The sequence below is a fragment of the Rhamphochromis longiceps genome, linkage group LG7 (assembly GCF_057381845.1).
Source record: "Rhamphochromis longiceps isolate RC_006_pf linkage group LG7, R_longiceps_female_GT1.1, whole genome shotgun sequence".
Taxonomy (NCBI): Eukaryota; Metazoa; Chordata; class Actinopteri; order Cichliformes; family Cichlidae; genus Rhamphochromis; species Rhamphochromis longiceps.
In genome coordinates this window covers 9,544,038-9,570,313 of record NC_140563.1, presented here as the reverse complement: position 1 = coordinate 9,570,313, position 26,276 = coordinate 9,544,038, and the positions used below count along the sequence as shown (strand labels likewise).

The 26,276-nt window shown below is 40.0% G+C and overlaps 1 protein-coding gene across 7 annotated transcripts in view; it reads right to left on the bottom strand.

Annotated features, from left to right (window-relative positions):
* The window catches only part of shank3a (SH3 and multiple ankyrin repeat domains 3a), a 251,622-nt gene that overhangs the window by 42,146 nt on the left and 183,200 nt on the right, over window positions 1-26,276 (bottom strand). For all 7 annotated transcript variants that reach the window (XR_014912524.1, XR_014912525.1, XM_085412006.1 and 4 more), the window contains 2 exons: window positions 25,584-25,765; window positions 5,650-5,763 (listed from right to left, as the gene is read on the bottom strand). Coding sequence is in view for 5 of the 7 variants with exons in the window: in XM_085412006.1 (XP_085268132.1) it covers window positions 5,650-5,763; window positions 25,584-25,765 (296 nt within the window). In the remaining 2 variants the exon portion in view is untranslated. The remainder of the gene's footprint in view (window positions 1-5,649; window positions 5,764-25,583; window positions 25,766-26,276) is intronic.

Here is a 26,276-nt window from a genome sequence, read left to right as displayed (position 1 = left end):
CACCTAAGGTAGGACTCCAGCAGAGAGCGTAATTTGACTCTTTCTGCACCGCTAAGTGAATGAGACGTTGACAGATCATTTTTTTCTTGCTATTGGTTTGTTTTTCTTTACTCGAAGACATCAAATTATTGGTGGGGGCAATTCAATAATCGCTGGATATTGGTGGGGACATCTCCCTTCTGTCCATGCCAAATCTACGCCCATGGCTCACTTGCCACACCATCAGATATCCATTCATAAGCTATTAGGGAAAAGCTACACAACACAGGCATTTACATGTCTCCTTCTCTTTTCTTTCACTGAATCCTCTTTAGCTCCCCTTGCAGTCCTCAAGGACTTTGAGAACATTTCCTGCTTATGTGTGGACTGTCCTTTTCTGTCTCTTTGTCCCAGTGCTTCAAGAGCAATCATTTCCACAACTGACGTCATTCATTAATCACTTTTTTTTCATTGAGGGTTTATATTTAAATCGTAGCATGTTGTTCCAAGTGTACAGGATTGTCTCCTGTTTCATCCTCCAAAAGAATATGGCTGATATAGCTATAACAATTATTATTGTTTTCTAGCCTAATATGAAAACTATAAAATAAATACCTCTGACTGATAATGATCTTTCAATAATATAAAGTAGGCTGCACGGTATTTACAATTGCACCACCAAAGCCGAGCATTGAGAATCTTCTGAAATGCCAAGAAAATTATACTATACTGCATCATCAAACACTGTCAATAAGCAGACACAGATAATTACAGTATTGCCGTTGCACCTCAGATATGCCTGCAGAACCGAGCTACAAAGGGGAAATTGCGCTGAAAATTCCACACTTGTGACCAGATGACTTCCTGTGTGATTCCTCTCCAGTCCATTGCACTACCTCCCTATCGCTCCTTACCCCTCTCTCTTCCACCCTACCCTCCGTGATGCTCTGTTCATGTCAGTCTCAGCTGCCGCAGCAACACTGATGTTTAAGCATTCTAGGGGAGTGCAGACACACTCCAAAACTTCTTAATGGGCAGGCTAAAAATAGCTCAGGCTGGATCTGACTGGGCTGATTCATGCGGCTGTGAGTCATTCAACTGTGCCGCGGTGTGAGGAGAGCAAGGGAATGGAGTGAATGAGCACTAAAAGAAAAGAAATAAAACTTTGCACGCTTGTTAAGATATAAAACCGCTGAAAAATGTGCCCTTGCTTATCCCATCAATGAGAAAAATGTGCATTTTATCCCCTGTGAGCGCATGTGCCTCTAATTCCTTAAGGACACTTGACACTGCAGGGCAGCAAAAAAGAAAATTAAGGCTAATATAATAGAAAATGAGGCTGATCAAAAACAACTCTCTGTTTCATTTACCATTAGGGACAACTTGTCTTTTTGGTTATTGCATGTTGATTTCTCGTTTGGGGATAGCAGGATGGTGGGTGGGGTCTTTAGGCTGGTGGGTTGTAGGAGCCCAACAGATGGTAGCCAACAGATTAACAGTACCACTGCTAAAAATGAGTGGCGTGGTAATTTGTTAGCATCATTAGAAAGGGAAAAGCAGTTCATACTCATATCATTATTCCCTCCATTAACACGGGTAAACATCTACTATTAACCCCCTGATACAGGCCAGCAGCATCTGTGTGTGTATGTGGGAGGGGGAGTTGCTTACTGCTTACTGAAATGATTCAAGGCTCTCAGCAGCGCTGGAAAACAAAGTCCTTTCCTTTTCCAAGTTTTGTTTTTTAACCCGAAAAATAACAACCCACTGACACAGTACAACCCACTGACAAACAGACACACGAGACTACTGGGGCCCCGTAGATCAATCCAATCAATATTTTGGTCTTCCTATTGCTTTTGTTTCCCTCTTTGACTTCTACACTCAGCCTTTGTCTCACTTCCCTCTCTCTGTCCCCTTGAGCACTGGTTGAAGATGAGCTGCTGGCTGCAGGTAGCTCTTTCCATGCTGAGAGCAGAGAGCCATGTGGTGACAGATAACAGCCAGAGAGTCGGTGATGGCTTAAACTGTCACATGGTCATTCACACTTTCTCCCTCTGTTTTCACATCCTCCATCCCAGACTTAAACTACTCCTTTTTTTCCATTCAACATCATTTTTTCTTTTCCCTCCATCTGCACTGCTCTTTCAAACCTCTCAGAAGAAACAGAGAAGTGATGGGGGCTTTTTTTCGAGTTTAGACCTCACGACTCATGGCACAGTGGAGCAGAGAGAAAGGGAGCGTGTATAATGGTATTTGGGTTACTTAATTGTAGACAGGGCTGTCTTTCCTGCTTCACTAGGCCGAGACATATTGCCCTTACTGTCAGTGATGCCTGAGTGGCTGCCTTCAGATAAACAACCCACTGTGGGTGTTGTAGTGTGTCCCAGTGTGTGTTACTATGTCATCTTGTGTTGTCTTGCTGTTGTACTGCACATGAATCTAGGGATGAGGATGAGATTAGTTTTGAAATGCTTCAGTAGATTCAGAAATTGTATGTTAATCACTGATATATCAAATGCCTGTCTTGTACTTCATAATTTATTTTCATTTATATAATTATAGGCAAATATAATTATTAGCATCCGGTTAAATAAAAGAAAAAGAACTATTTACTGGTGGGGAAGGTAGACATCACTTCAAATCTCTAAAAAGGGCTTCTAGGTACTGAGTTTTTTAGGATTTATGAGTGAGTGGGACTGAGATTCAGATCCCCCCCCTCCTCCCTCTTTTCCTCCTCTCTGAAAGACACGCTCTGCCATCTCCACTTTGCTGTCTTTTAGAGTATGCTCCACCATCCGTCTCCCTTGCTATCTGGCCCTTTCTTTCCCACCTTCCCCTATCTTTTTCTCACAATGCATTTAAATGGAGTATTTAGAGATTCCGCCCTTTCTCATCACTCCACACCTACTCTGAGATAACCTCAATCCCTCAACAACCCCTTTAAAAAAAGAAAATTCCCCAGCTGCTCCAGAAATAGGCCCCAGGAGACGCACGACTAACACACAAGGAAGGGGATGATATTCACAACCAAAAATGCCCTTGCCTTATTTCCACTCTATGAACCTGCTGCAGCCTTTTATGCCAAGGTAAACGTTTTCACCCAGTGACCAGATGGTTTCCATGATATTTGTTTATGATGCTGCACAAAAATTTGAATCCAGCAACCCCACTGCACATGTTGTTCCCCCTGGGACTGCACTAAACGAAATGTGCCAGCTGCTAATTAAACGACAGTCTAAATGGAGATGCGTTCACATTAATCTGAAGTACTCTGAGTTGTTTGAAAAGTTTACAATGTTGTCTTTAAATGCTGCAACATGGATGTGAAGGTCAATTATGAAGCACACAAAATGGCATGCCAAAAAATATAGAAGTTTTACACCATTTTATTACCTACTGCAGGGCAGGAGCTGCTTTACTGTTAGGTGGTCTTTTTTATTTATTGTTCCTGTATCATTTCCGTGTGTTACAGCCAAACAGCAATGCATTCCATTACCATACTACTGCAATACATTTTACTGGTAGACTATTTTTCAGCTTTTAAAAACTTGCTTGTATTCCTCAAGACCAATGAGTTTATGTAAAGGTCAATAAATAATGATAAGAAAGGATTCTTAAAAACAAAGCGATCCAGTCGTCAGCAGATTACTTGAGAGAACTGCAGGTTAACAGTGTCTGACATCTGTGAGACAGACTAGACTTTCAGCAAACAGAAAGCAGACTAAACCTTCCCAACACTGACAATCTGATGTCGAGAATAGCCACCTCAGTATCAATTAAGACATTTATAAACTAGTACAAAACTGGGCAGCCAAACAAATGAAACAATACAAACACCAGCTAAATGCTGACTATTAATCTGTTGTGTGCATTTTGGGGTAATTGGAGTGAAAGTGATTTCTTTCTAGAATTATCCCTTTGTGGCTGTGAGCCTCTATGAAACAATCGATTTACTGTTTAAATCTACTTCTCTGCAGACTTCACCTTTGACCTTTTGGATATAGAAGATCTTTATGTTATCATCCTCCCCCACTAGACATTTGAGTGAAATTTCATCATGGTTAGCAAAACACGTTTTGTGAGCTCAGTGTGATCCTGGCCTATATGACTGATGTACCAACTGACAGTCTGAAAACATGAATCCTTCAGCCACAACAAGTGTCACTACAGAGACTAAAAGATGTTTGGCTACACGTGTTTGAATTATTCACCTCCATAAAACTCCCATACAAAACCAATTTTCAAAGTTTTGGTTAATTATTTAACAAAACTAATAGATAAGCATGAAATACTACTTAAACTCTAATTTACTAAACTAGGTCTGTCACCACTAATGCTTATGTATGTTTTTGTTCATGTGGGCTTTCCACAAATGATAACACATCATTCACATACAGCTCTATTACACAATGCTTTTACACTTTTTAAGACTGAAAATTAAAAGCAAACCTTTTATAAAAAGAAGGAAAATATACAGGAAGTATTTTCCATTAACTTGTAGTCGAATGCTAAATTTCATGAGAATTTTCCTCTGATCCAAACCCTGACTACATGTTCTAATGCAGGCTAAACCATTCAGGCTTTGCAGTACACCTGCATTTAATTATGCACTAATCAAGTGCCCCTAAAAGCTTGAAAATCTTTGGTGGATAACTCAACAGTCAAATGTCAACTAATGAAAAGGGAAGGTTAGATTTAAGTACTCTGTTGCCAGTATACTGTCTCCGGCATCGGCATAACCGTCTTTCCAGGCAGCCTAGACATTTTCAAGAGATTTACCTCAGCTGCTACTGTAAGAATATTTTATTGATGATACAGTTTTACTGTCAAAGCAGCTGTAAATATTTGCAACAGTTGGGAATCTGGAACAAATAAACTTTTTACTATTTGTTATTACTTATTTATTTGCAAATTTTACTTTTGAAGTATAATTCTGAAGTACAACTGGGTGCTTAAAACCCTTGCCTCAACAAACACGGGCTTTATTTTTGCATTTATTTACAAAGTGCAGGGTAGACATACAGACAGCAGGGGACTGACATGCAGCAAAAATATGGCCAACCTGAAGTCAAAGTGGATTCAGTGACTAACCCATTTCAGCCCAAGTATCCTCTCTGTAACTATTGCTCCTTAACACTGTATTTACACTGCCAGAGGTGGGTGATGCTTTTTGTGGACACATGTATAAAAAATATCATTATTACTTTGGCTTTTGCTGTTCAGTATTCCCCAAATTATTTAAATCCTCTCAGAATTTATCATTAAGATCAATATTTAATTTTAGGCAGCAGGCGATGGTTACAGGAGAGATATTTTTTTGACAGAATTTCTATAGTTGGCACAGGCTTTTAATTAATAAGCCTGAAATTTTAAATGATAAAAAAAATCAAGAAAGTGATTAGAATGAAAGCAGTTTATAGTCAATTTAAAAAATGTAATTGCCAATTAATTTATAGTGCACCTTTTTTCATTTCTTGTTTCAGGGTATTTCCAACTAATTGATGATTACATCACAGAGACACAGATGTTACACTATTGTTTCCACAAAGAGAGCTACACAGGACTCTGACCATTAGAGCAAGATTATAATAACTTGCCAGACTCTGACACCATCACTGCACAGTATGCACATGCATGTATGGGTCAGTGTGCATGTAGATGTCTTACCTAGTCGTGGATCGTATTGTCTCATCTGCACTTCTTCCACACAGTCTGCTGGGAACCATCCTGTCCTCCCTTTGACTGTGCCTTCCCAGAAACCTCCTTCCCCAATGCTGAGCACTGACAAAGAGAGAGAGTATGGGGACATTTCATTAAATGAGCCTTAGCTGTCATCATTGTGAGGTTGTGGAGTCTTGGGAAAGGGAACAAAAAGGACAAAGGGCCACATAACCAACTGGGTATTTAGTTTTTTTGTGTTCTTTCTTCATAAATTACACAATGAAGTGTGCACACAGGGAATGGGAAGAAAGGACAGGAGTGAAAGACTTTGTTTCACAAACACACACCGACACGAAGTCCACTGACACAAAGAGAAGAAATTGGGAAGCAGAAATACTGGTCTGTAACTTATGTACCACACCAAGGGCAACATATTTTCATTCCCCCTCATACCAGTAACTAAGTAGAGGGACAAACTGATATTTTAAAACAGAGGAAAGGAATGATAAAAAAGAAGTGGGAGTTAATAAAAGGCGAAAAAAAAAGGACCAAGTAGAGGTTGTGAAAGAGAACAAGAGGGCGGGAAGGAAAAAGAAAGAGATCCCTTCTAAGTTCTGCTGTGGTAATTAGAGATGAATGTATAGTTGATATTGATCTTCCCTGCAGGACTGAGCCAGCACACTCATTTCTACAACACTCATCCATTATCCCAGCAAGCCAACAGACACACACACGGACACAAACACACGCACACACGCTCCTCAGAGATCACCAGGTGGAACTGAAGCTTTGCCTGAGTGAGCCCTTCTTCTAAACTGGTTGCTAGGATACGCCAGTGTGATGTTGCAGCCAGCAGACAGTTTGCTAAATGATGTAGTCTGCTTCCTCCAACTATATTCCACTCTGGCATGGGGACATGTCATGGTGGTATAACCTGGGGCACTTTGAGAAGCAGCCAGCTGGACTGAAATGATAGTAAATGTTCAAATATCAGTCATTCACAGGATTCCTTTCTGTATCTTGCAAAAAAAACCCAAACAAACAAAAAAACACATTTTCTCAATGACTTATTTGACTTACTAGGCCTAGATCTACAGAAATCCCCCACTGACCCCCAACCCCCAGTTTATTTTTTTTTTTTACTATATGTTCAGAGGCACATGGGCTGCAGCAGACCAGAGTGGAAAACTGTGCTTCAGTACACTGTTTGATGTTTAAACCAACCCTGTTAAATTAAACTTTTTGTTTTAATTTTAAAGCAGACTTTCTCGAATGTTGTTATTTTCTCCTCTGGGAAAGGTAAAGTTTAGTTAACTAGATAATGTATTAGTTTTCATAATACTATTGGGCTCCAAGGTGTGGTGGAGCCTATCCTGTGTGTGTGATAGAGCATGAAGCATGGTACACCCTGGGCAGGTCACCAGTCTATCACAGATTAGAGCCCGGCATTAGAAAAGTCATTAAAGGAAATGCTCTGAAATCTTTGAAACTTTCAGAGCATTTACATTAAATGTGTTCATGTAAATGGGGAGTCTTCTATACATGTGAGTTCCACAGGGTTCAGGCAGTGTAAAACTGTATATATTTTGACTGCTACGCAGATGATACTCAGCTATATCTATCTATGAAGAAGGATGACAAAGCAATTTGTTCAACTATGTGCATGACTCAAAGATATAAAGGCCTGGGTGTTCCATAATTTTCTTCTCTCAAATTCAGACAAAACCAAGTTTTTTTCCTAAAAAAATCTTAGAAAGGATATTCTTATTTTGGATGACATTACCTTGGCCTCCAGTAATACTGTTAGTAGAGAACACTGAGCATCTATTCTCTACTCACGTCCCACATGCTACCACTGCAGCATGCCATTAAATTTTTCTCTTTGTTAGTCTGTCTTTTGTCCTGTCTCCCTATACTCTCCTTTCTCCCCACCACCCAAATGGTCAAGGCAGATGACTGAACCTCACTGAGCCTGGTTCTGCTGGAGGTTTCTTCCTGTTAAAAGGGAGATTTTCCTTCCTACCATCTCAAGACGGTTGCTCTAAGGGGTCATTAGATTGCTGGGGTTTTCTCAAGAATATTGTAAGTCTTTACCTTTGAGTATAAGGCACTCTGGGGCAACAGTTGCTATGATTTGGTGTTATATAAATAAACCTACATTCAAAAGCAGAATTGAACTGAACCGAACTGAAATGTCGAAACCCAGGAGGCGACAGTGCTAATCACAATACCACTGTGCTGCTCTTAGTTTGCATAATAATATTATGATGATGGTATGGTTATCCCATATTTTTGTAAAAAATCTGCCTCTTCACTTGTATACACATGTAACCCCTCTAAAAGCTGCTTCTTTCAGGCTCAACATTCACTTACTCACTAGACGAAAGCGATGTGGAGGAGGAAGGAACAGCTGTTTATTGACTCCCCACTCCCTGCTGTAAAAAACATGACACTCAGCACACAGAGGATGCGTGGACTGATCCCCCTCTCTGATCTCAGCTTAACACAACTTTACCCCACCTGTCTCCTGAGAACAGACTTACTCTGTCTCCTTCGTTCTCCGAGCTTCTGAATAATTTCCCAGCTATCACCTCCATCCACCCTTTTGTCTCTGACAATGTGCCTGCCTATACTGTAATCATGTCGCTGCAATAGACAGGTGCTGGCTGTGCTTTCTGTTCCCCAATGACAGAAATGAAAGAAAAGGTGAGACCTCTGATTGATCTTTGAGGCCGCCCTCACTTAATTCCCTCACTCTCTTATACCACACTACTAATCTATTTCTGGTCAGAACACAGACTGAATCGACCAGTCTGAGACTATAAGAAAAATTCGCTGTTATATATATATATATATATATATATATATATATATATATATATATATATATACTGCATGTTTGCCAGTGTACTGTATATGCAATCATCTTTCTTTGCTGAACTTTAATCACGCCCCAGCCACTATGAAATCTGAAATCAATCCAACTGATTGCTTGTAAGTGAAATAAAGAAAGATTAGTGACAAAAATGTGTGCACAAGCATAGATGTAATTAAATGCATGCCATGCTTGCTAATTTGTTTAAATAGAGAGGATAAAAAAATTGTTTTAAACAAAATCTCATTAACTCTCTAGCACCTTTAATAATAAAAGCTATAGCTATTATATTTATATAGCTAGTGCTAGTAATATTTGGCAATTAAAGTGTTAAATGGTACCATGCTTTTAACAGAACTAGTACTACAGATATCACGGTTACTGGATTTTGTTTACATGGGGCACAAAAAACGTGTGTGTGTACTACGTTACAAACACCAAAACAAAAGTGCATGCGAGCACATGCTCTGGTATAACATCCAGAGCTCTCTGCTGTGTGAGTTCCCTCCACCTTTCACTGCCACTACATTTTGTCACTTGTAAAAGCTGTAATGACAGCTGTCCCTGTGATCCAGATGTGGGCACACAGAAGCCAGGTGACAGGAAGGAATGCAAACAGCGCATATCTGCGCTGGATTAACAAGGCTGCTTTCCTACAACTGCCAAATGGTGAGCCACAGTTCAAGACGGCAATCGGAAAAGGCTTCCCTACTGTACAGTCAAGTTTTAGATAAGTGTGAGAGTGTTTGTCTCACTCTACAATGTGTCAGGGCAAGTGCAAGATAAATTAAGTGAAAAGACGTGTCCTTTTTTGCATTTTAAGTCCAGTTGGTCAAAATGTGACTCTCTGTTTTTTTGAGCTCTGCTGGTGTTGAATTTCACTTTGGGGTTCTTTAGATGCACTTATGAAATCCCAAACAGTGTCCTGCTTCCTGTGGAGGTCTTTCATGGCTTAAATAAACAACACTGTGCTACACACTGTAATCAACACCTCAGCTGGACATGAGCCTTTCACTCTACTGCATGATGAAAGGTCAGTCCTATCTCAGCTGTATGACTGCTAGGCGTGACCTGCCACACTGAGTCATAATCACCTCCACAGGTAAACCAGTGTGAGTGGCATGTGGTGACATTCGTTCATACACACAGTTTCACATGAACACACCACTGCACACATGGTTTCACACTAAGAAACTAGCTGCAAGCCGTACTACTACCGGTACTCTAAATCTACAAAGTGGAGATGGATGCATTAAAGGGGAATATTTTGCAATGTAGAATTCCCTGCACAGTCATACTGAAACCTCACTTTGCTCATCCCAGAGGAACACAGCAGGGTTGAGGTCTAAACAGTGCTGCTTTTCTATATACACACACTCTTCACAAACTGTATGTAGGGCACCTAGTGCTCGAGGGGCACACTGACAAGCTAATGGTCATAATTTGTAATAATAATCATGATTATTTAAATTTATGTCCAAGAAGCACAGCTACAGGCACAGCCCCAAGGCAGTGTACTCCTAGTGCAAGTCCCAAGCCTGGATAAATGGGGAGGGTTGTGTCAGGAAGGGCAGCTGGCACAAAATCTATCCCAAATCAAACATGCGGATAATCAATAAGATTTCCCCACTGAATCTGTCGCGGCCTGAGTTAACAATTACTGTCACTGATGGTGTTGGCCAGCAGGGTGCTGGTGGAAATCGTGCTACTATTTGCTTAAGACAAAGGCATGGATGTAGTGAAGGAGGACATGCAGAGGGTTGGTGACAGAAGAAGATGCCAGGGATAGTGTGGAGGGAGAAGATCTGCTGTGGTGACTCCTGAAGGAAGTTTAAATTTATGTGAAAGTACCCTTACATGCATGCACATGCAAGAGAAAATGACAAAAACGTTTTCGATTTCATTTAATCGATAATAAAATGCATGTTGTATGTGAAATGGTCAAAAAACAGGAAAGTACATAGATTTGATGGTGGAATTGAACTCAGGCCCTTCTTGCTGCGCTGCAACAGTGCTAACCACCGTGCCCTCCAAATAATCACATTTAATTCTTCTATAAGTTATTATGGGTGGCTAAATGATTAGACACGAACTGATAACTCAGTGTTTCTGAAATCCTAAATAACCTCACAAACTGTGATCGTGCAGGATTGCATTAAAATGCCGAAGCCAACCCTGCACTGAGGAACTGTGACTGTACAGGCCACCTGCTGAGAACCTGCTGTTTTGTTTCTTAAACCAACAGACAAAAACACAAAACAAAGAAAAAAAGACGACATAATCTGCATGACAGGAAACATTTTTACTCTCCTTTTATCTGGCTTTCAAATTCTTTTACCAACTGTTTACAGTATTGTACTCAAACAACAATTTCATGTTTCACTGAATCTCATAGCTCATCTTTACACAGGAGTGTCATCAGAAATGATTTGTATACAATATACTTTAATGGCAATAGATTATAACAACATACAGCATGGATAAGAAGTCACGAGACATGAAATATTGTGAAATTATGTACTTAAAGTTACGTTGTTAATTCTCTGTAAACTCTAGGATGCATATCCCCTCTTAATTTGTGTCAATAACAATTGGTATAGCTTTGAAAGCAAAATATTTTACCAGTTCCAGTTGTTTTTTCTCAAACAGCTTTATATTTGGCTGGTATTTTTAGCTGGTGACATGTCTTGACTGCAAGCAGTTCTGATTAGCACTGTGACTCTTTAAAGCCATTGTGGGTGGTGCTGTGAAATGTATTTTGTGTGCCTTGCTGAAATAAACAAATACTTCCTAGAAAAAGATGTTCTCTAGATGACAACACATGATGCTACAGACCAGTATAAACCATTCAGCTTTCATGGTGCAGTCACAATTGTGCCAGTTATCTCTGCATTGATACCTGTAACAAGCTAAACTGTCCTTTTAATCTTTATAGAGTCCATCATTTCCCCCCAAAAAACATTTATTTTTATTACTCAGCCCACGGTACAGTTTTTCACGTCAGCCCAGGATGATCATCTTAAATCACCTCAGGTCTGCCAGAGGAGACAGAAAATCTGGATCTTCTCTATTTATGCTTTGTTGCATTTAGTTTATATTTCATGCATGGCATGACAAACTCTGGTAACTGACAATGATGTTCAGAAATGTTCCTGAGCCCAGGCAGCGATTACCACAACACAATCATGCCCCAGTACTGGCTTATTAGGGTCTCTGAATACCGGCTTACAGAAATGTCTTCTATTCTCTGAATCTTTTAATTAATTCTAGGTTGCAGTATTTTTGCATTCTCACTTTTCTACCTTTGACCTTCACAACTATGAGCTGCTTTTGGCCACAGGATTACTGATCAGAATAACTCACTGAAGTAAAGAATTCTATGGATATACTGTCACTACGTGAGGAATGGCACAGCTGGTTAAAGGTGGAGGGCACATGTCTAAAAAAGAAGCAACATCTAAACCAGGGGTCGGCAACCTTTTTGATGACGAGTGCCGTCTAAAATTTCCTCAGAAGTCAATGTGCCATATGATTGCATTAGCAATAAATTTAATAACGCTCTACATGAACAGTTACACACTATATAGAACAACTTGACAGAATTATATTTGTTCGCAGATGTTGGCAGCTATCAGTGAATAGTTATCAGCTATTTCGAAACAAAAAACAACAGAAAACAGACAATGCAAATGCTATTTATGGTCTCCTCACAACAAAGAAAACAAACGCTGTTGTGACAGTGATGTACACTGTCTTGTTGGTATATGTATGATTTCTATACATTTTCCATCGGATAGAAACTTTGGTTGTAAGATTCAGATAATTATTTAATAAAAGTGAGACATTTTAAATGAGAATAAGAAAGAAAAGTATTTCTTTGTGCCCCCCTCTCCCTGTTAATGCCCTACCTGCCCCCCTGGCAAAACTTTTCTAGACCCACCCCTGCACAGTTACCAGCTGTCAGCTACTTAGAAAAGGATCCTGGTGTTATTTGTCTCTCAGAAACAGTTCATAACTTCCCTTCAACTCATTCATGTCACCTAAAAGGTAAACCTGTTTCTCCATCACAGCTCTGATGATTCAGTAAGGACATCTCCTGGTTTCATCTTCATGTTTCCCTCTCACCAGATAACCAAATCGATATCTTGACCAGCAGCTTTTACAGTTGTGGCTCCAGCAAACATCAGCTGATACTAGAAATTAATATTAAATAAATTCTAACAACAGTTGATCAAGCTTAAAGATGCTGCTGTTGTTTAGCGCGACATCCGCTGGTTTCCTCTTCCGGGCGCAAAGTGGGCGATAAACAAACAAGAGAGACGATCAGCTGATCATTGATTAGTTTCATGATTGTAGTAGCAACAGGTGAGAGAGGGGGAGAGAATGAGAGAAGAAGAGGCAGCTGACAGCGTAAAGATGCAGAATAACTCCAGCTTTGTGTCTTTTTCCATTCTAGCTGAAGTACAGGACAAACTGTGTTCCTTTTCTCTGAATGCGGGACGATTCCATTTTTTTATGGAACAGTTGGCAACTCTACTAACTAACCTTATGAATAATATAAAGTTCACTATCAGTAACATCATAGCACCCACCCAGCTGTATAGAAACATGCTAGCTAGCACGCAGTATGAGTTATTGTAACTCAAAACAATAAACAAACAAAAACCATCGGCCCATAAAAACGAAAAATCACATCGGCCCACTAGGCAGATGCCCAGTATGCCCGATGGCCAGTCCAGCTATGGTCGTGCCATCAGTTAACCCTTCCAACCCAGGGTTGCCGACCCCTGATCTAAACAGTGTTTCAGCTACTGTATATGCAAAACCCCAGATTTTACCATTTGATAGATTTAAAAATTCACAGACTAACTATTAAATACGCGAGTGTACAGTACTCTACATACAATATTTTAAAGTCTCGTAGGGATTCAAAGCATCTTGCCACAGTAGACTGTGCAGCTCCTCGCCAGCCTTTTAATGAAAAATTCTTTAAAGAAACACAATACAAATTAAGCATGAAGTGAGACCAAAAAAGGAGAAAAGCATAACAGAACCCGAGAATGAAACAAAGGCAAATTAAGTGGCAGGCAGAGGCTTGCATTTAGCAGTGACAAAGAGAGATGAGAGCCAGACATACGCAAGCTGACAAAGAGGAAAAGCCATGTTTCAACAGACGCCTAGTTATTCATGACTGTCCAAGAAGTCTGTGGTGAAGTCTTACAGTATTGTTCTGTCTCTTGCTCGTGATATGACTGTGTTTTGCCCTCCGTTAAGACAGTCACGACTCCTGGTTTAAAAATAGCATCAGTGAGGATGCAGAGCTATTTATACGCTTCACACACCCTTCCTGCTGGCTTCAGTGCACCCCTGTTCGAGTGTGTTTCTGGCAAGTGATTGAGCTCATTTTAGTTCATGATTTGTGTCATTCTAATGCTTTGAGCTGAGTCATTCATTTAGTTTCTCTGCCTCTCATTGTCTTTGTTCCTCGTTATACCAACACCTCCTCACACACACACAAACCACTGAGAGTCGCTTTCATGAATCAGTGAATGGCAGATGATGAGGAAATGAGTAGATTTTTAAAAACACACACACAAACATGTTTCCCAGGTAACGGGGTGCTGCGTCAAACTCTTGTATTTGCCCACAGAAGCAGACAAAGGATGCAGCTGTTCTGAGAGAGGCTGATGGCTTTCTGCCACTGATGCACTCACACTGATTCAGACAGAAACGCCGCAGAAGATTTGCCAAAGCCAAAGTACACCTTGATTTCCATGAAATGGTATGATGGCATTATTAAATATTGCATTTGTTGCTGAATTTATTTGGAGTGTTGCAGTAATAATTCTTTTTAAGTATGCTATAAAGTGATCTGTAACTCACTCTTACTTTCAAAGTCTCCATGTATTAACTCTGGTTGTTGAGCCAACATAAATTAAGGCAGTCAAATATCTAAAAGAGTCACATTAAAAATGATGGTCTGCATATGTCTGCTGTCACATGCCACAGCTGCATAATAGCATAGGGACACAGACAGAAATATCATGAGACAGAGTGAATACACTTTGCCTGGTAGAAGCTTGTTTCACAGTCGATAACAGTTACATTTAAACTGTTCTAACTAGGAGCTTTCTGATGAAACACAAGCTATTGTAATTTTTTTTCACCATCCTGTTGCTGCTCCCTGCTGTTCACTTTATGAGCTGTGCTCCTTTATTCTGTTTCCTCTGTGAATCTTAGGCATTAAGAGAAGCACATTCTGATCACCAGTGTTCGGAGGTACTAGAGTGTGAGACAAAAACTTCAAGTGACTTGCAGTTTCAATAATCCAGCTTTAATTGCATCAAATGTGAAGACTTGATCTAAATAGACTTAAGTGTATTTACGCTTCCTGGCCACTTTATTTGGTGCATTGATGAAACCGCATGCAATCCAATACAAAAAAGGGAATGGGTGTAGTGATTTACGTAAACATGCAAAAATACATGGAAATACAGTATAAAAGCTTGTACAATTCTAATGACCTTGAAAGTCAATATTTGGTATGATCACCTTTATTCTTCAACATGAACCTGTACGTTCTTAGGCAGGTTTTCCTATAATTTCTTTAAGTAGTCATCGGGAATAGTTCTCCAGGCTTTTTGAGGAACACTGAAAGCTCTTCTTTGGATGCTGGCTGCCTTTTGTTCTCCATTCACCATGCCAAGATGTGCCAAATTTTCAGCTAACAGCTCTTTGGGAATCACTTTGTTAGTGCAAAAAATACTATTTTATGCCTGTCAAACACTGTTATTGTTGGCATTTCTCAAAGATTCAGCTAAAGCAATGGAAAATGTTTGCAACAGGCTGCTTGTAACAAATTATCTAAATATTTAAAACTGATTCTTTACTAAATTGCTTGTTATCTGTCAACACAACACTTGTTCATTCTGGTTCAATCTTGAGATAAGTGCCTTTTTTTAAGCTCATTGTTAATTGGCGTAACAAAATGGTCTAAAAATGGTCGGGTACAAGGACTGGACTGAAAATGCGTGAAAAGGCAGCAAATGTCCAAAAAAAACCCCCCAAAACATTGCAAGCCTGGAGAACTATTCCTCAAGGATTTTTTTTAAATTTAGCTCCTTTGAAGCTAAATATCAATAAAACGAAATGAAAACAAAAGTACAATTATCACATTGAAAAAGCTGAATAAAGTGGTCAGTGAGTGTACATTGTATTGTATTGTACCAGAATGCATCAATGTAACTCCACTTGTAATATGGCCACTGGAACAGCTCCCATAGCCCCGACTGAAGATCCAACTGTTCTTCATTAAGCATCACTGATATGTTACACTGATAACATTACTGAAAGCTAAATAAATGTTATGTGATGTGAAATAGGAACTGGCTGAGTCAGGATATGACTATATCTCAGCCTTCATAGCAATGTGTATGAGTGCGAGTGTGTCCGTGCATTAAACAAAGTGTGTGAAGGTGAATGAGAGCATTCCAATAAGCAGAGTGCAGCTGTTATTAGATTTGGATCCCTGCAGTCTTTATTAAACCTCAGTTCAGTTCTCTGTAATAGAGAGTGAGAGCAGAGTTGCATCTTTATGAAACAAGAGGACACAACCAGAGACATGCTAACACATGTGCACGCACACACATACACTCACAAACACACACACTCAAGAGCAGAGAGGACCATGTACTTTGTATAGAAATGCAACAGGGACATAGTTATTGCCTGCAATATGTGAGACGGGGACTGCATGAAGGGAGGACACTTGGAACGATGAAGATTAAGTAGCTTTTCTAAAAACTCAGAGGAAAAAATGTAAGAAATGATTGGGGAAGAAAATTATGGACACTGAAAAAGATGAAGGTGGACACAGAAAGGAATAGAGGTGGCAAGCAATTAAGAAGGAGGTGCGCAAAAGGGCAAGTGGACCCCAGAGTAGATACAAGACAGAATGGAGTACAGGGCCAATAAATAACAAGGAAGAGGAATGGTCACACTGCTAAGAGTCAAATATGTGCTGTGCCCTGTTCATCCTCACAGGACTTCTTTTGCTTAGAAGAGGGTGAGAGAGTGGTGCAGTCTCCAGCTCATGAGTATTCCACTGAGAGTGAAAGAGAGAGAGGTGGGAATGGAGAGGGAGAGAAACTGAAAGAAATAAAGACTTGACAAGTTTAAGAAAAAATATAAAGAAACATGGACAGAAGGGGGATGCTTTTTGTGAATGACAGGAGAAGGAGTGGAGCAAAGGAAGAAAGCTGGAGAAAAAGTAACAGGGTGGGAGTGTCGTAAATTATAGTGGGAGGAAGAACAGGAAGAGAGGAGTGAGGAAAACTCCAAGGCTGACTCAGAGGGATCCCTTCTCACTTCTCATCTTATCTCAACTCCTCCCTCCCTACCTTCCTCACAGGCTTGAAGGGAAGCTACATCACATTCTTATTCTTTCATGTTCATTTGCTTTTTATTCATTCTTTCACTCCTTCTGTATCAACCCTTAGGTGGAGATTAAAATAGATAAGATAAGATAACCTTTATTAGTCCCACACGTGGGAAATTTGTTTTGTTAAGGAACAGTTTCCTTAATATTTACCGTCTTTCTTGGGTTCTATTTTTCCCTTCCTCCAGGGCAAAGCCACATAAAATTCCAGCTTAGATTTTAAAGGAATGAAGGAAAAATATATTAAATAAAATACTGTTTGTCATTAAATAAAAGGAAGTCTAAAATGAAAACAGAGACACACATTGATACTGAAGAAAAAAAACATATCTGGATCACTTGACATACTGATGAGCAGGACCAGAATATAGCAGCGATTGATTAGCTGCAGACTAGCTATTGATTGCCTGTTGATTTTTAAATAGATCAACGATGGATTGTTTGCTGCTGAGTCTTCAATCACATAGCTATTCGTTTGACCGACTAGTCACTGACCAGTTTCACATGAATGATAGTGTTCAATTGTGATAAATAAATTGCTGCACCCATGCACACAATTCATTACATGCCAAAAAAATGCTCAGTGCTGACTAAAACTGCACGTGATTCAGGCTGGCTAGTGAACATGAGGTTGAATTTAAGGCCCTTAGTAATAACAATAACCTTGAAGGACCATAACAGTAGGATATTGCTGCCACGACGACAAAGAAAATTGCCAGTATCATCATCTATCGATAAAAAACGAATAAAACCATATGCCATTCATTGCGACAGCGCTAATGCTTTGGGATGGTACCACTGTGGGTTTCCTGTGTCAGTAGGAGGTATTTGGTCTCCAGCAACACTTAGGTGGGTGGTATGCATCAATAACATCCAACTAACTGCCAAAATCCAAGGTTTCCCAGCAGAACATCAATGTTATTCGCTTCACCTGTCTGTGGGTTTAGTGCTGTGGTTGTTTAGTATACATTTATGCTATGACTAAAGTCTAATTGCTAGTTTAATGCCTTAAATATAGTTAATTCTTGCAAAATTGTTTTAAGTTTCAGGGTAACTGCATGCATTAGAAAACAGAGCTGATCAAGAAGAGGTCAAGACACAGGGCTTTTTGAAATTTGCTAAAAGCCACCCTAGCTGACACCAGCAGGTTAGGACATGACCTTTATATGCACATTTCCATGCTCGCGACTGCTAAGTAGGTTGATAATTTACAGAACAGGAAACGCCTGTTCGTAACAAACATCCGCAGTCTGTTCAACTTAAACTGTGTGCCACACTGTACATGATAGAGTGATTGTTAGTCAGAAGCATAACAATGTTTCTGTTGAATATGTATCTGCATCAGTCAATGGCTCCTGTTTATGCAGCAGTGTTCCTGCTCATGTTTATTCATACGCTGATTAACTCTGCAACTGCTGTTTCTGCTGTGTCTCTAATTAGCATTTTGTATCAGGCTACATCTCACTAAGTTAGATGTATGTTAGGCAAGCATGGGTTTTAATTTCAGTTAGAGGGCAAGTGTGGGATGATCCTGTCAGCCAGGGTGCACCATATGGGGATATTTGGAAAACAAACAAACTAACCGGAAAATAAATAAATAAATAAATAAAAAGGATGAGAGTGGAATATGAGGACAGGTGGTGTGTTCAGCAGGGAGCAGGTAGGTGCGTGGGCAGGACTTTGCACCCTACTGCTACTCTGATTGGACAGCAATGTCCTTGCCTCAGGCTTGTGACCCTGTCCAGTATCAATAGCGCAGATGCACAGCTTGGAACATTATGAATGACCAACAAGTGAAATCTGTTAATACACTGACTAGCTTCAGGTCCATTTTGTGATAACATTAATTGCTCCTGAGAGACACTGGGCACAGACTCCAAGTCCCTTATCCCTCAAACACTTTTGCAATATTTTATTAAATATCTGTATGATCTCTCAGGCTCTCCTTGTAGAATCACGCAAGCAAATATTTTTAAGTTTCACTCTGTTAAGTAGATCAACATTTTATTAAATAAAAGGTGTAACTTGCTGGTAGAAATTGCCTTTAATCAGAGATCATTTCTCTAAGCACATTTAGTGAAAATGCTTTTTTGTAACAGCTCACAAATATGGAAAAAATACCACATAGAAAAAAGTGTTTCATCATAGTTTATCTTTGTATAAATGTTTAATTGACTTCTGTCTTTTCAGTTTCTATCTGAGAGTAAAATCCTTGGTAAACAGAGGTCATGTGACTCTGGTTTCTCTTGATGTTGTAGTTAATCTTTAATTATTTAAGGCAGGGGATCTCAAACTTTTAGCACGAGGAAAAAAAACTAATTGACACTGACTAATTAAATGCATCTACCATTTGCAATGATAGATGCATTTGGAATTAACTTTCAAAACACTTGTCACGTGAAGCGTCCCAGTCATAAGAGAATTTGTTGCTCTTTGGTTGCCAAACACGATCCTCAGATTAGCTTCAGGTAATCAAGATAATCACTTCTTAATACTGTAGAATAATTGTTTAAAGCCTGATCTCTTAGCTATGGTCTCCTTGTTGTTACTTTGAATCTCACTGACGTAAAGAAGCAAGCGTCACCATAATGTGACAATGGACATATTTTTACAGGGTGCTATGCAGGTATGCAAGAAGAATAAAAACAGAAAAAGAAAAAAGATGCGGAGAGATCGAGACAGAGAGGGAGAGACATTTTGCCCATATGTGCCTCGGATATTAGGACAGCTGGCTGCTGAATACTTGAAGGATGCTGTTTATCTAACTTGTGGGAGGCAATTACTTACACTATGCTGCACAGAGGCAATCGCACGCACGCACGCACGCACGCACGCACGCACGCACGCACGCACGCACGCACGCACACGCACACACACACACACACACACACACACACACACACACACACGTGAAATACATGTGTACACCATGCACACTTTGTGATGAAAACAACGGAGAAATGCTCACACTTGCTAATGCATAAGAAGATGTGCATACATGCATGCACACGCACGCACGCACACACACACACACCCACCCACCCAGGCAGGCTCAGTCACACACACAAAACATAAGCACACAGAGGGTTCACTTAATGCCACTACCAGACTGAGAAGAAGGATAATTAATTCACCCTCAGCTCACTGTTGGAAGCTAACAATGATATTTAGTCTAAATTCAACACTTAGCAAAGAGGCTTTTATCCAACTTGATTTGCAGACAAGACAATGGAGGAATCTGACTATAAAGCTTAAAAATTAAAAATGAAATGCATGTAAAAGAATATTGGTTTTTGGAACCAAATCAGATTTTTCAGAAACTAGCTAAAGCCACTATTTCATCATTTTTATTTTTGTCTTAAATGACCTGCCAGAGCTGTAAAGTGCACTTAGCACCTGTTGCTTGGTAACTGACAGATCCATATGCATTTTAGTGTTAATATAGGCAAGCTGTGTTATTTAAAAACATAATGCACTGTTAAATGTTTCATTTGTAATACGCTGTTTCTTGGCCCTGACAAAAACGCATGTACACAATAACGCATTGATAGCTATTGTTGGAAAGCAATAAGTACAACAGCAGCGTGCCTTCAGAACATGGGTTCAACTGGAAATTTTTGCAGTTCAATGGCCTTGTTAAGCATGCGTGCTTTAGATAAAGGCTAAGCTACTGTGTGTGTTCCCAAAGAACCCGACTGCAGTAACAGATGCCTTCTGAGGTAGTGTAAAAGTAGACACGGGGTAATCCATTAAACCCCAGTATATGGGTGTGTATTTTTGTATTTTTGCCCCAATAGCTGGTCCAGGTATCCTCCATTGCCCACAGCAGTGTTAATATTCTGCACACATTGGGTGCGGCCAAACCCCATTAATCATGTTTGTGAATGTCTAATCTCAACATTACTTGCACTGGTTTCATTTTCATGGCTGTCTGCAAGATTTATAATGGCGTTTGGAGAAGGTGTATGTGGTGTGTGTGCACACAGGTGCGCGTGTGTGTGTGCAAGAGATGTAATACACTGTTACGGAAGCATGCTCTTAAGTGTGTCACCTTGTTGAGGAGAAGAATGTCCTGAACGTTCGGTTAATGCTCCCTGTGGAGGTAGGATGGTAGGGAGACAGCACGATGACACACACACATCCATTACTTTAAATGTGTGTTCTACGTGAAATGAGTTTAAGCAAGTCTATATAATGTGTGTGTTTATACTGGTGTGTGCATGTGTGGGTGTGTGTGTGCATGTGTGTGAGGATACATGCTTGGCAAAATGCTTGACCTGGTTGTGTCCTCATTTGTTACCATAGTGACTATAAGTGGCCTTCAAGAGATGTCCATCCAGATGATAAGATCAGATTACATCAATGGAGGGAAAGAGCAGAAACAAACACTGGGGTGAGCGAGGGAATGAGTTTAAACAGGGATGCGAGAGGGTCTTAGGGGCCTTTAAAGTAATGTAGGGATCAACACACGCAGGCTGACTACAATACTTGATTGTCTTGTAAAGATTAATTTCCTTGAACCACCATTACGGGCCTGAGCACAGAGATGCACAATCAAAAACACACCTTCAAATACAACATGATACCAGTACCAGTCAGAGAGTGACAAAAGATGAACAGTACTCATTACCTAACACTAACAGTCTGCTTGGAGACCTGGATGTGGATGACCCTGCTAAATGCAGGACAGAGGGACTGCTTGTCTAGAACAAGGCTGTCTAGAGACATTGACTGCAGACAACAGACTAAAAGACTGACAAGCACATAGTGAAGAACGGGAACTTTTCCAAGCAAAGAGAAACTGGTTATGATAAAGTACATGATAATGTGACTACAGTGTTGTTTAGTTCAGTCACTGAAACTGACTCATCTACTGATGAAGGATGAAAAAGTGGAATGACTTTAAATTTTCACATTATTACAATATTGGACATTCTTTTATAATTAGACAACACCACAAATCAACACTGCAATATTAGATTTAAAGAAAAGCCTGAAGATCCCCACTCACTGAGGAAAACAGATACAGAATACAGTCCTCCAGCAGTCAAACTATTTGTTTTTCATGAAATAATGGCACACAATTTTGTCTTGTTAATGGTTTAGCTGTTCAAGCACTTTGTCATCCTTCTTTCAAACAATAATATATCATTTTACCTTCATGTTCATCATATTCATCATCATTGTCAAGAGAGTAATCATCAGCATCCTCACAGCATGGACTGTCTGCTATAAACCACCACAGAAATCAATAAAGAGCTGATAAACGTGTAACTTTAGAACTTTAAATGGCACAAGCAAATGCACAAACAATAACAGCTAACTTGTATGGTTTATCCTAACAAGCACAACACAAATTGTAAAATTTTTGTTGCGTTTTAATTTGCAAACTGTCTGAAAAAATAAAAATAAAAAAGTAATTAAGGATGACTCTTCACTTTTTGCTGCAAGCCCTCTTCAACTGCCAAATGAAGCTGTTTAAATAGTTTGCTTTTATTCGATTTTTTAATTTATTTCAAAGAATTTCCAATTAATATCTTGCAGCAAAAAAAACCCCCAATAATAATTAACTGTGGATACATATAAGAGACATCATATGGTTCCTACTTGAACTATGGGTTCTACGTTTAACTACAGGCTATGGGATGTGTTGCAATACAGATCTGTTGTATTTACCATCTGAATCCAGATAATCATTGTTCACTAAAAGTGACAGGACACAAGAAATGGATACACTGTTGATACTATTCTCAGTTTTTTTTGGATTAGATGCATTATATTGTAACAGAAAATGAGAAAATTATAGACATAATGGAATGGGAATACTACATGCTACATTCTACTGTGTAGAACAACACTATGAGTCTAATCAGTAAAGATCTTCAATGATCACATGATGTTTTAAACTCTTTCTTGTACAACATACAACAATCTATGCCTCAACAGGCTGCCAGTCTTACAGGTGAGCTAATGAAAGTTACATGTGTAAGCTTGTGCTCGCTCATGTAACCATGGACTCTAGCCAGAGACTTACTCACACAGAAACACAGAAACACAGAAATCATTTAGTAAGATTTACCCAGTCTGATCTCATCATAGGGATGCTCCTCTGGTATAGCAGGTGATTAGCAAGGATGTGTGGACATTAACAGGAGGACAGAGATTAGCTTTGGTTGGATATTGGGGGCGGGAGCTAATTATCTAAACACAAATGAATCATCTTCATGTTAGAGGTCCAACGAAGTAGCTTATTCAGCTTTGGGAAACAAATAATACTGATGATTTTTGCTTGGCATGCATGCAAATTCATGTAAGCACACATAGAGAAACTACTCTTGCATCCCTAAATGTGTTTTTGATCTGTCATGATAATCAGACAAGAAAAGATAAAGAAAAAAGATCCTCCTATGTTCCACGATCTCTTTTACTTGTTTTACGTCTTCCTGTCTCCCACTGTTAAAGAGCCCTACTACTATTAGCAGCTCATTCATTTATGAATGCAGATTAGATGAGATCCATTATGTATCAAACCAAAGGTCATACATCCCTAAAGAAAACGGCTTCTCAAGCTGAGCCTCCCTTTGTGCCAAGAGAGCTGGTCATTCTTTTTAAGATTGTAAAAACACTAAACAGATTTTTCTTTCTATTTTTTTTTACTAAACAGGGTTTTTCCAGGCTCAGAATGGGCATTGTGGGGTGGCACGATAGTAGAGTGCAGACTTACTCTGTGTTACTTTATTTGATAAAAAGCTTTTTGAATTTTCTGACCATCTGATAAATAAAAAAGTGAATTACACTTAATTACATGAAACCTTGATTAACAAGATAAGCGTTCTATACACAAAAGAAAGAAACCACAAAAAACAAAACTCATTAAACCTGAACGGCCAGGACCTTAAGCCTTTCAATAACCAGCTGACATCAGTGACATATTTCTCATTTTATATCCTGAGACTACATAAAGGCAGTAAACGCAACATAGTTATGGTTATGATGGTCACTGTTGCATAAGGGAGCCAGATGGTTAACTTGGCCGGGCCGGGGTGCTGGCAGCTATGCAACGATAAGCTCGTTTCCTGCATGGCTAACATGAAATAACGACAAAGCAGTGGGTTTTCACATTAGTGGCAGGGTTATGGATTTGGTTTCACAGACAGAAAAGCTAGTGACAGCAGATCCATTCAGTGGATGGAAGCATACTAGGCTGCTGTTGAGTCATCACATTCACAATAACATTTGTGTCAACCTCAGTATGCATCACTGTTTCATAAAATGCTGTATCACTTGGTTTTCTACAGGAAAAACAGCACTCTGATAGCTTTAAACAACAGCAGTATTTCCACAAAACAGACATGATACTATGAAAAGGAGGCGTCAAAACACACAGGAGGAGGTCTGCTGAAAAAAAAAGTTTGTCAGGGAAGACAGAAGACAGAAAACATTTTGGTGAATACTTCTGTATGTGTAAGGACAGTGAAGGCATCGTGGCACTAGGTTTAGAGTAGTGTTTGAGTGACACGCTACTGAATGTTTTTAAGAAAGGAATAAGAGGGAAAAGGTATGGTGTGTGTATGTGTGTGTGTTTGTGCATGTCGATCATGTGTGGGGACATTTGTGTGCTTTGGTTGTTTGCACAAAATCCAAATTGAAATGCCAAATTGACCCTTAATCTGTACTTCCTGTGCCTCTGTAGATCTGAGAGCAACATAAGAGGTCTCCGCATGAGTGTTGCCCTACTCTCTCTGGTCTTTCTAAGGACATGAGGGAACTGTTTCCATTAAGCTAATGTGGGTTTGATCCATGGTGATGTATGTGAAGTGGCAGGATGTAGGGATGTGGGGTCAATGCGGTGCTGGGTGTCTGTGGACAGGCGATAAGAGAAGGGAGAAAAGCAGTTGTGTGTTCAGGGAGAAGCACTCTAAGAGAGGAGGAAGAACACAATATATGTATGCAAACCAGCAACCAATAGCACACGGGACCTGTTTGAATTTGCATGCCCTCTCCTTGAAGTAATCACGAATTTGTACTGAGATTGTACACACATCACAAGTGGATTCAAACAGGGCCAAGAGCTACTTGCTTCACTGTAGGTGTAGGGTTGACACACTGTGGTGTGCGGGAGAGGTACAGGGTGAGAAGAATATTATTGCGTTTACCTTCTACGTCATTACAGTCATAGTCTTGAGTGAAGCATAAATGGAGACAAAAGCACACACAAACACATGAAAGGAAAACCACTGCACCTCTGTGTAAAACAGAAAACAGCACATTTAAGAGGTTAATGAAATGATAAATCAAATGTCAAACTCAAACATCAGCGAAATGACTCCCAGACAAAGATTACATAACTGCTATGCAACAAAAAATCGTAGTGAAGTAATGGTTTGGTCTGCTTCTGAGAAGTATGAGAGCATAGGAATGTTTGATTTTTCTTACACTGCAAGAAACCCAACTTTGATACTCATGCAAGCCACATGTAGTTCTGGACTTTGCAGCACATCGTAAACATTGGTGATGATGGAAAGTTACTGTCATGCTATGAAATACAACATGTTAACAACAGTAGTGTTATTACTACCTACTTTAGTAGGTTTAGGGAGCTAGTCAAACATGTAGTAGCCATCCTACCTTTGACCCGTTCTCCACGGTTGAGTTGGATCTCTCCTTCCCCCTGTGGCATGTAGGGCTTGACCACAATGAAGGTACGTCCTGGGACGGCACTGTAGAGTTTCCGTTTGGGCCCGCGGGAGCCTGACAGTGCTGGAGGCGTGTGATGAGGTGGGCTTGGGTCTCTCTGCACAGAGCCAGGGCTGTAAACAAATACATATGTCACTGTGGTGATTCCAGGGAGCTGGTAACTGAAGCCTGTGGTCACCGACATGTTCGTCAGCGGGACAGAAACCTGGTGACACCCCCTGGTTGTTATGGTGGCCAGGGAGGGATTCATAAACAAGTTCCAGCACCTGCCAATGAAGGGTCAATAGTCAGTGTTCCATGGGAGAGTCATCAGTGGAGAGCACACCCCTCACAGCCACTACCTCACCTTTCCCTTCTTCTTATTCCCTCTCTTCCCTCCTTAATAGCAATAGACAGTATCCTCCTTGCTCTCTTTTACCTCCTCCTTCTATCTCTCCCCTCTCCCTCGCATCCTAATCGAGGTAGAAGCAGAAACATAACGGTTAGAGGAACTGCACTGCTTCCTTTTCTGTGTGGTTCTGCCAGATCCGTCTGGAAGCCCCCTCCCCTTAGTCCAACACATCCTGAGTTGGGTGTCCAGCAGAAGTCCCCTACAGAAAGGGACAGAAATCCCCCATACGTCCC